Source organism: Bos taurus, chromosome 13 (genome assembly GCF_002263795.3).
Source record: "Bos taurus isolate L1 Dominette 01449 registration number 42190680 breed Hereford chromosome 13, ARS-UCD2.0, whole genome shotgun sequence".
Classification (NCBI taxonomy): Eukaryota; Metazoa; Chordata; class Mammalia; order Artiodactyla; family Bovidae; genus Bos; species Bos taurus.
In genome coordinates this window covers 65,901,577-65,912,464 of record NC_037340.1, presented here as the reverse complement: position 1 = coordinate 65,912,464, position 10,888 = coordinate 65,901,577, and the positions used below count along the sequence as shown (strand labels likewise).

General features: G+C 55.4%; 1 protein-coding gene across 1 annotated transcript in view; it reads left to right on the top strand.

Moving 5' to 3' along the window:
• Window positions 1-6,524: 6,524 nt before the first annotated feature.
• The window catches only part of SOGA1 (suppressor of glucose, autophagy associated 1), a 75,861-nt gene continuing 71,497 nt past the window's right edge, over window positions 6,525-10,888 (top strand). Inside the window, exon 1 of the mRNA XM_005215017.3 lies at window positions 6,525-7,547. Within this exon, the coding sequence (XP_005215074.2) occupies window positions 6,873-7,547 (675 nt within the window). The 5' untranslated portion in view covers window positions 6,525-6,872. The remainder of the gene's footprint in view (window positions 7,548-10,888) is intronic.

The window sequence follows — 10,888 nt, the reverse complement described above, 5'->3', positions numbered from 1 at the left end:
CACCCATCTCTTCGGCCTTCCTTCCAGGACAGTGAAGGAACAGCCTCTGTTCCTTTTGGAAGCCAGTCCCTGGGGTCCCCCTAGACTTGTCGCTCTCCACTTTTCTCTGCCTCATCCGTCTCTCGCTTGCCCTTGCCTCTCGACGTGACCATCCCCTCCATGACGGCTCCATCCTCTTCTCCCCACACTCCACCTCTACCTCCTCATCACTGTTCAATCCCTGGCCTTTGACATCTGTCCTGACCACCCCTGCTCTTGTTGCTCTAGGCTGGGGGTGGGGGGGACACACTTTTCTGCTCTCATCTTCCTCCAGCCCCTCTGCTATTTGACAGAGTGATTCTCCCTCTCTTACACTTACTCCTTCAGTGGCAGCTCCCCCGCTGTCTTTTGTGGCTGGTGTCTCCTCTCTTATCCACTTTTTAGTGGATTCTTTTTTAATTTTCTACTTTATTAAAGAAATGATATATGGATGTAGCTTTATTTAATAAGATTCGAACAATTAATGATAGATGTTCTGGAAGCAATTGTGAAGGCCCCTCTCATCCTGTCTTCTCCCAATCTCATCCACAGTTGGAGGGAACAACTACCAATTTTTTTTCATTTTTAAATTTTACTTTTTATTTTAAATTGAAGTATACTTGTTGTACAGCATTATATAAGTTACAGGTGTACATGATAGTGACTCACAATTTTTAAAGGTTACATTCCATTTATGGGTATTATAAAACAGTAGCTATATTCCCTGTGTTGTACAATAAGTCCTTGTTGCTTTATTATTATTATTATTTTGGGAGGTGTGTGCCACATGGCTTGCAGAATCCCAGTTCCCCAACCAGGAACTGAACCTCGGGTCATGGCAGTGAAAACCTGGAATCCTAACCACTAGGCTACAAGAGAACTCCACTTGTAGCTTATTTTCTACAAAACAGTTTGTACCTCTTAGGCCCCTTCCTTCTCCCCACTGGTAACCACTAGTTTGTTCTCTGTATCTGTGATAGAACCAGGGATTCCTAACTTCCTGGTTCTAGGGCAGTTTTTCCTCTCTCTATAGACCGTCTCTGTATGTGACCTATCTGGTCTCATGGATTTAAATATTATCTAACTGTTAATAACCTTTCATGACTCCGGACCACATGTTACCATGGGCTCCACACTCATAGGTCTGTTGCCTATATGCCTTGAAAGTCTCCAAAAACATTTCAAAGAACTTTCAGTTGGGCCCAGAAAGAACTCTCAATTTCTATCTCTAAACCTGGTCTCTCTACCCACAATCACCCTCTAAGCTGTTTTCCCTGTCTCGTTAAACCACACCACCACTTGTCCTGTAACAAAAGCCAAAAACCTGGGAGTTGAACTTCATTTCTCTGATCCCTCACCTCCATGCATGGGTGTCTAAGGCTTCAAAGTTCCCAGAAGCGATCTCTGGAGCATCCCTCTTCTTCCCTCTCTACTGCCTCCATCCTCATCCCAGCCACCGTGACCTCTCAGGGGCTGGTCCAACAGCTCCATGCCCCATCTTCTAGCATCTTCTTGCCATCAGCTAGAGTGATCTATTTAAAACACAGATTACATCTCACCCTGGCTTACTCCAAAGTCCCCAGTGGCTTGTCACTGCATCAGGAATAAAGGCCTGCAAGGGCTGCTGTGACTCCCTCTGTCCACTCCAGCTCTGTCCATCAGCCGTCAAGTGCTGGTCACATGGCCCTTCTCACTTTCTTGAACATCTGTCAGATGGGTTCTCTCTGCCTGGAATTCTCTTATTCTGGATCTCTGAATAACTCACTTTAAATGTCACCTCCAAAGAGAGGCTGACCTGACTACTCTTTTTAAAGCAGGTTCCCCTACTAATTCCTCTAACTCTTCTTCAGCCAGTGGTTTGTATAAGGGACAAAAACTTTGGGACTTCCCTGGTGGCCCGGTGGTTAAGACTTCACAATTTTTAAAGGTTATACTCCATCTATAGTTATTGTAAAATAGCAGCTATATTCCCTGTGTTGTACAATAAGTCTTTGTAGCTTATCATTATTATTATTATGGGGGGTGTGCTAGGGCATGGCTTCCATCCCTTGTTGGGGAACTAAGATCCCATATGCTGCATGGTGTGGCCAAAAAATAAAAGCACTTTTAATAAAGGAATAAAAATTTCAGTTTTTAAAAAATCACCTCCTCTTGGGAGCCTTCCAGGATTTAGTCTCTATTCAGTTTCCATCATGTTGGTCAGTTCAGCTGCTTGAATGGGAGAACATAAATTGTTTTTCCACTGGGTGATCAGCATCTTCATTTCTTACAATCTGATTTATTTCTTATAATCATTTAATTCTTCATGACTTCTAGAGTAGAACTTTATACAGTGTGTGCCTGAGCTGAACACTACCCAGCAGTGCAGCACAACACGGTCAAAAGCTAGATGGCCCTCGGTTCAAATCTACCCCAGCCCTGCCACTTCCAAGTTATATGACCTTGAACAAGCATTCCAGTTATTCATTGCTGCATAACAAACTACCCCAAAAATTAGTGTCTCAGAACAACAATATTTATTTTGCAGTTTGGGACAGCTCATTTCTGCTCTGCTTAGCATCAGCGGGCACAGCTCCAAGGCTAGAGGCTATATCATCTGAAAATTCCTTCTCTTACATGTCCAGGGCTTGGTGGGGACCAGAGCTGGAGTTGTTCATTGGAACACCTTCATGTGGCCTCTCCCATGAGGGAGGCCTTGCTTCCTCCCAACGTGGTGGCTGGGATCCAAGGGAAAGTGGATTGAGAGAGAGAGAGACTCAGAGACACAGAGACACAGAGAGATTGAGTTTTCAGTCATATTGCCTTTTAGGACCTAGCTTTGGAAGTCACACTGTCACCTCTGCCATTCTCTGTTGGTTGAGGCAGTCACAAAAGCTGCTCAGGTTCTAGGCGAGGGAATACAAACCTCGTCACTCAATTGGAAGAGGGTCAGTGCCACACTATAAAAAAGAATAATTGGGGGACTTCCCTGATGGTCTAGTGGTTGAGAACCCACCTTGCAATGCAGAGGACGTGGGTTCTAGCCCTGGTCGGGGAACTAAGAAGCCTTGAGCCCTGTACCTCACCACTAGAGCATCTGTGTGCTGCAGCCGAAAGATCCTGCATGACACAGTGAAAATCCCACATGCCGCAACTAAGCCCCTATGCAGCCAAATTAATAAATATTAAAAAAAAGAATAATTGGGATAAGCTATACGTACATCAAGGCTGTATATTGTCACCCTGCTTATTTAACTTATATGCAGAGTACATCATGAGAAACACTGGGCTGGAAGAAGCACAAGCTGGAATCAAGATTGCTGGGAGAAATATCAATAACCTCACATATGCAGATGACACCACCCTTATGGCAGAAAGTGAAGATAAACTAAAAAGCCTCTTGATAAAAGTGAAAGAGGAGAGGGAAAAAGTTGGCTTAAAGCTCAACATTCAGAAAATGAAGATCATGGCATCTGGTCCCATCACTTCATGGGAAATAGATGGGGAAACAGTGGAAACAGTGTCAGACTTTATTTTTTGGGGCTCCAAAATCACTGCAGATGGTGATTGTAGCCATGTAATTAAAAGACGCTTACTCCTTGGAAGGAAAGTTATGACCAACCTAGATAGCATATTCAAAAGCAGAGATTACTTTGCCAACAAAGATCCGTCTAGTCAAGGCTATGGTTTTTCCCGTGGTCATGTATAGATGTGAAAGTTGGATTGTGAAGAAAGCTGAGCGCCAAAGAATTGATGCTTTTGAACTGTGGTGTTGGAGAAGACTCTTGAGAGTCCCTTGGACTGCAAGGAGATCCAACCAGTCTATTCTGAAGGAGATCAGCGCTGGGATTTCTTTGGAAGGACTGATGCTAAAGCTGAAACTCCAATACTTTGGCCACCTCATGTGAAGAGTTGACTCATTGGAAAAGACTCTGATGCTGGGAGGGATTGGGGGCAGGAGAAGGGGACCACAGAGGATGAGATGGCTGGATGGCATCACTGACTCGATGGACATGAGTTTGGGTGAACTCTGGGAGTTGGTGATGCACAGGGAGGCCTAGCGTGCTGCAATTCATGGGGTCGCAAAGAGTCAGACACGACTGAGTGACTGAACTGAACTGAACTGATACATCCCTGAACCTATCTTCAAAAAATACAGTCAGTCCCAAGAAATTCCTAACCTTTCCAGAATCCTCTGCTGAAGTGTTGGGCACTGAGCCTGGCATGAGTGCTCAGGGGGGCAGGAAGCCCTGGGTGGTCTCCCCACCTCCATGGAGCCAAGTCTGGGCCCCTGGCAAGTCTTACTCCTTCTGCTGTTTCCCTCCTCTGAACAGAGTCCAGAGCCCCCACCTTGACCTTGACTCTACCCAGCCCTTGCCACCCCACCCCCACCAGGGCCTTGCTGTTCCCCAGGCTCTTCTGGGGCTGCAATGTGGATTCAGGGCTCCCCCCATCTGAAGACCCTCAGAACAGGAAGGGCCATTCGCCCCCTGCTTAGCCATGAGTGTTGGGACCCAGACAGGGTATGTGGTAGAGCCAGGACTCTGGCCCAGGCCCACATGGGGAGATCCAGGCAGCTGCTGCTGTGGCCATGAGTGTGTCAGGAGTGGCTGAGCAGCCTGCTCTAGCACGTATTCCTCTGCCACGGTTCACATCATCCAGCATCTCCAAGCCCACATTCTGCATAGATGGAGAAATTGAAGCTCAGAGAGGGTATGGAGTTTCCAAGAGCCACACAGCAGCTCTCTGTGCCAGACCAGAACCAGTCTACAAGAAAGGGGGACATCAGAGCCAGAAGGACCCTGTCATCCATTATATCACATGGGGTCTTCTGAGGCCCGAGAAGCAGAGGAGGGCCTACCTTGGCCCTTGCCTTGGTGGAATATCATGCCATCCTATGGATGATGACTCTTTTGTGGCTCATCTCCTCCCTTGACTGTGTGCTCCATGAGGCCAGGAATTTACCACTGACAAGTCCAGCACTGCGGCCCTCTGTGGACTGGGTGAGTGGACAGTCAGTGTGGGCAGGGGAGCTGGTGCTTTGCCAGGAGCGGGTGGAAATGCCCCTGAAGAAGTGTTTGCAGAGGACCTGTCGAGGGGCCCTGCTCCTTACCTGGCTGATGGAGGGCACCTGGAGAAAGGGTTTGAGGATGGAGGGGGCACTCACACACCTAGACACCCCTAGATGGGAATGAAGCCGTGCCTCACAAGGAGAGGGCACACCCCAGGAGTGTATTCAACGCTCTGGGGGAGGAGGGACAGAAACAAAGTGGACCTGGGGCCAGCTGTGTGTCAAGGGTGGAGGAGTGAGGTAACAGGATTGGGGGGAGGAGGAAGAGGAGGGAAAGAGAGAAATGAAAAAGGAGTGGGGAAAGGGTTAGGAGGAGGAAACGAAAGGAAGAGGAACAGAGGGAGGTAGAAGGGGCTGCTGAGGGGTAAACACAGCCCTTCCCCCAACAGTCGCAAGGGGCTGCCACCCTGAGGGTGATCGCCAGCCCGCTGGGCAGCCAAAGGACTTCCGATGACTCTGCCCAGCAGGGGCTCGGCGGCGATGGCGAGTAGCAGCGAGGAGAGGGGGCGGGGAAGGTGTGACAGCCCCATGGGAAAATCAACAACACGGCAGCACAGTTCTGGAAGGAAAGAAACGACACCCATCAGAATCGGGGCTCCAGGGTCGTATGGAGTTGCTCTGTCGGGGACGTGTGAGGATCAGGGCAACCAGGTCCAGCTCGGACTAGCCCCCGCGGGAGCGAAAACCTACTCCCAAAGCACCCGCAGGTCTGACTTCTCAGAACGGGTCGCCTCGATTTTAGCCGGGCAGAGCCTGAGACCGGGTTCAGGGAAGGAGCGAGCGTGCCTGGGGTCACAGCCGGTCAAGGCGTGCAGAGCCGGGCAGGCACCGAGGGCCAGACGCTCCCCAAGACTATGAGAGGGAAGCCAAGCCTGGACATCCGGAGCACGCCCTTGGAGGCGCGAGGTCTGGCGTCCATCCCGGCTCTGCCAGTAACCGTGGGCCGGGATCGCCGGTCTTCCCCAGGCTTCAGTTTACGCATCTGTACATTGGGATGATCTGTCTCTCTCTGCCAGGTTCAGGGGGGCGGAGTTCGCGCACGCTCCGCACAGCCGCGAGGGGCGAGGTGCTCGGCGTGTATATGGATGCTGGCTCACGCGATCTGAGGTCCGCCCGGCCTCTGCCTGGGAGTCCCCCGTCTCGCCGCTCGCGCGACCTCTGCGCGGACGAGGGGAGCGGAGGCGCCTCCGCCGGGGGCGTCGCCCAGGCCAGCAGGGGAGGGCACGGCGGCGGAACGGAGGCGGAGGGAGCCGGGGCCTCGGCAGCCTCGGCCGGCCTGACCCTTGAGGGGGTCGCTGTTGCCTCGCAGATCCCTCCCTCGCTCGCCGCCTGTGTCCCTCCTTGCCGCTCCCGCCGCGTCCGCCTTTTGTTCGCGGAGCCGCGCGTCCCCGAGCCGAGGCGGCGGGGCGGGGAGCTGGCGGGGCTGCGCGGGGGGCGGGCCGCGCCGGGCGGAGCCGGGGCCCGGGCCGCAGCCGGACTCGGAGCTCGAGAGAGCGATCGGCGCGCAGGCTGCCGGGGCCCGGGCACGCTCCGGGGGCGCGGCGAGGCCGAGGGGGCGGGCGCCGGGCGGAGCCGGAGCCGGAGCCGGGGTGCCTGGAGGCGATCGGGCCGCTCTCTCCGAGCCCAGAGCAGCGGAGAGACCGTGCGGCGGGTGTCGGGGCCGGAGCGCAGCCCGGGGGCTGAGGTGGGCCGAGAGGAGCCGCGACCCCAGCGGCCGGAGCGGCGCCAGGAGCCTCCCCCGGGACGCGGAGGCCGGGCGGGCCCGGGCCATGCGCGCCGCTCGTTGAGGCCGAGGGAAACCGCGATGGAGGTGCCGGCGGGGGAGCCCCCGGCTCGGGGCTGCGGCCCCCCGCCTGCTCCCGCCCCGGAGAGGAAGAAGAGCCACCGCGCGCCGTCGCCGGCCCGGCCCAAGGACGTGGCCGGCTGGTCGCTGGCCAAGGGCCGCCGCGGCCCAGGCCCGGGCGCCGCGGCCGCTTGCAGCGCCGCGTCCTCGGCGAGGCCCGACAAGAAGGGGCGTGCGGTGGCGCCCGGGGCGCGGGGCGCAGGGACGCGAGTGGCCGGGGTCCGGACCGGGGTCCGCGCCAAGGGCCGTCCGCGCCCGGGGACCGGGCCGCGACCGCCGCCACCGCCGCCCAGCCTCACCGACAGCAGCTCGGAGGTGTCGGACTGCGCGTCGGAGGAGGCGCGCCTGCTGGGCCTGGAGCTGGCGCTGAGCAGCGACGCCGAGTCGGCTGCCGGGGGCCCCGGGGGGGCCCGCACGGGACAGCCGCCCCAGCCGGCGCAGCCGGCGCAGCAGCCTCCGCGGCCCCCCGCCTCCCCCGAGGAGCCGTCGGTGGCCGCGTCGTCGGTGGGCAGCAGCCGCCTGCCCCTCAGTGCCTCGCTCGCCTTCTCCGACCTCACCGAGGAGATGCTGGACTGCGGACCCGGCGGCTTCGTGCGAGAGCTGGAAGAGCTGCGCTCGGAGAACGACTATCTCAAGGTGCGGGGTCGGGGCTGGGGACCCGGTTGGGGAAGGGGAGGCCGCGGGGAGGCGCGGGTGTCCGCCCCACCGGCCCGAGGCACCAGCCGGCCTGCTGTCCCACCGCTCGAGCTGGGCAAGGGGCCTAAAGCCTCAGGGGCTCCGTCGCATCCCGCTTCCCATTGTATCTGGGAAACCTTCTCCTAAGGGAAGAACCTGGAGGAGGAGACTGCCGATGGGCTCTGATTTAGGAAGGGGGTCTAGGGTGCTTTGGAGGATGCTTAGATAAGGTGCCTGGAATGGGGGTGGGTGCTCCGTGAGGGGCTGGACCTCGGATTCCGCGGCTCAGAGCCCCCACCCCCAGGCCGCTGGGACAGGGCCCTCCTTTCTGGGACAGGCACTGATGTGCCGTTTGCCGGGGAGACCTGTGGCCATCTCCGGCTAAGGAGAGGCCTGAACACTAGCCTGAGTCTTCACCCAGGGCTTTCCTGGCTCAGGCCTGTCCCTGCCTGCCTTTCAGGGCGGGTCCGCGTTTGAAAGCATGACATCTGGGAACATCCCCTTGGCTGGAGTCCGACTTCCGCCCAGTCTAACGGTCCTGCAGCTTGGGAGGATGGTGTCCTGGAGAACCCGTTCACAGCTCCCTAAATCCCAGGGTATTGTCTTCTGCCCAGTTTTGGATAGACCCTGTATACACAGCAGTCCTATCGGTGCCCCCCAGCAGTGCCCATCTCCTTTCCAATGAGAAGAGGGAAGCTGGCATATAGGGAAGCTTTTTCTCTGGGCATGTAGGGGACCTGAGAGCTTCCCAGGAAAGCAGGCTTGACCGTCACCCTTTCGGTGCACATGAGGACCTACTGGATCCAGGCCAAGCTCTGTCTGCCCACTGAGGCAACTTTAGCGTCGGCCCAGCCCTCCTATGCTGGTGGTGGCCTGGGAGGTTGCGGGCTTCCTGGGTTCTCTCCACATGGGCTGGGCACGGTTTGGAAGAGGCTGAAATGTTACCTGCTCTTATCAGTTGATATCCTGGCACAACACCCAGAGCACCCCTGGCCAAGAGCCTCCGAGTTCATGGCACTCTGCTAATTTCTGTCTGCCTGGCAACACTTAGCCTTGCACTGTAGCTCTTCGGGCCAAAAGGGTTTCTCTCTCTTTATAGTCTGTGAGGTCTTGCTTAACTGTGTCTCTCCTTCTCCATCTCCCCCAGGATCTGCTACCCTACATGTGTTTGGTAACTGCTTGTACAATACAAGCACAGGGTCTGTCTGAATCAGAATAACCTACCCCTTTAGCCTCTAACCTTTCCTCAGTCCAGGCCTTAGTTTTCTCATCTGTTAATTGGGAGGGTAAGCCTTCCTGAAGCCCCCATTCAGTGTGGACAATCGGGGGCTCAGTCAGCTCCTGCAGTCTTCACAAGCCAGCTGTGAGGAGGGTATTAGGAGAGAGGAGGGAGATAAGCCAGAGAAGGCCTGGCCCTGCCCAGGTGGTGCCTGACCTGCCCTGAACTTGAACCCTGAGCTCCTCAATCCTGCTTCCTGGCCTCCATCGCTCCCCTGGCAAGGGAAGATGGGCCATAGAACTTGGCTTCATGGTCTCCCTCACCCACCCCCACCAGCTCCTGTTCATCCCAGGAAATTACCCGGCAGAGCTCTGGAGTCCTGCTGAGCCACCCATGACTGTTAGGATGGAAAATAGTTCCAGAAGGCTGGAGATTGAACCTGAGGCCTCACAGGGGCCAGGGCCTGGCTGGGGACCACCCACTGCCTGGGTCAGGGCTCAGCCTCAGTTTCCCTCATTCATTCAGTGTTTCTGGCTTCACGAGCAGGCCTCAGGCCACTGTTATATCTGAAGAGTGTGCCTTCCTGGCTGTGTGCTCTAGGGCAAGCCCCTTAATGTCTCTGGACCTCAGTCTCCTTGTTGTAGAAAAAGACATCACACATCTTCCAACCTTAAGGGTTAAATGAGTTATGTGCGCAAACACCATGAGAGCGCCTGGCATGGAGCGAGCCTCAGAGGAGGGTAATTTCCACCACTGTTATTCTCAAGTGGTACATGACACATTTCCGTGGGCGCTTACCATGTTCTCTGGCAGACTCTGTGGGGAAGGAATAGAGCCTCCTCCCCACCCGAAGCAGTCCTGGCCCCTCATTCATTCATTCGCCAACTATTTACTTAATGCCTGCTGTGTACCAGGCACTAACACAGATCTGAGGATGAAGTGTCTATTTTCATGGAGCTGTTGGTCCTAGTGGAGGGAGACTGGAATTAGACAGTGGTCACACACTGCATCACACACTACATCACACTAGGGATCGTGATAAGGGTGGGGAGGGACATGAGGTGGGGACTGGGGGGCTTAGGGAGGCCAGGATGAGAGGGAGCCAGCTGAATAAGGAGCTGGAGTGAGACCCTTCCAGGCTAAGGGAAGTAGGAAGAAACTTATGGAATTCAGGGAACAGTTCAGAGCCTGGATAGAGGGAGGAGGTTGGATAGGAGAGGTGAGCAGGACTGGACTGTGAGGTTAATGCTGTGTCCACGTGAATCAGTCCCTGATCTACTCTCCAGCTGCCAGCCTCACAGAGGCGAGGTGAAAGCCTAGAGACTGTGGATTTGGGGCGTAAATGTAGAGGCTATTACAGGAGTTGAGTTCTTTGTTTGGTTTTGTTTTGGGGGGCACGCCATGCGGCATGCAGGATCTTAGTTCCGGGACCCAGGGATCAAAGCCGCATTCCCTGCAGTGAAAGTGCAGAGCCTTAACCACTGAACCGGCTGGGAAGTCCCAGGAGGAGTTGTTTTGTTCATTCTACAGATGGGTAAACTGCAGCCACAGCAGGGAGGGGGACTTGCTCCAGGTCCCAGAGCCAGCGCTCCAGACAGCCAGGCTCGGAGTCAGAGTACCTTGTACTCTTGACGTGTTTCCTGCCCCTCTGGGCCACTTTGCTTCTAAGATGCAGGAACCAAGTTACCAGGAGAGACTCCAGGTCCCTAGCATGTCCTCGGCAGGCCTGGTGCTGCCTGGCTTGAGTCCCTCGGAGCCCCGTGGGGCCTTGCTAGAGCTCACCTCCCAGCTGATGGATGGCACTGAGACCTGTCGCCTGGGGAGGGCCTTGCGGATGATGACTGCAGATCTCCTGTGCCCTGAAGCTTGCTCTGGGGCCCCGGGGGTGGGGGGTGGGGAAGGTGGAAACCTGGCAGTTCTCTCCCAGTGAGGAGCTGCTACAGAGAAGGGAGTGAGCTTGCTGTCACTTGAGTTATTCAGAGTTATTGAATGCTGGAGGTATTCGCCTGTTAGATAAAGACATGGGGCTTGTGGAAAACAGCTTGTAAACTGAACAAAATGTAGTGTTTGTGATTAGTTGAGG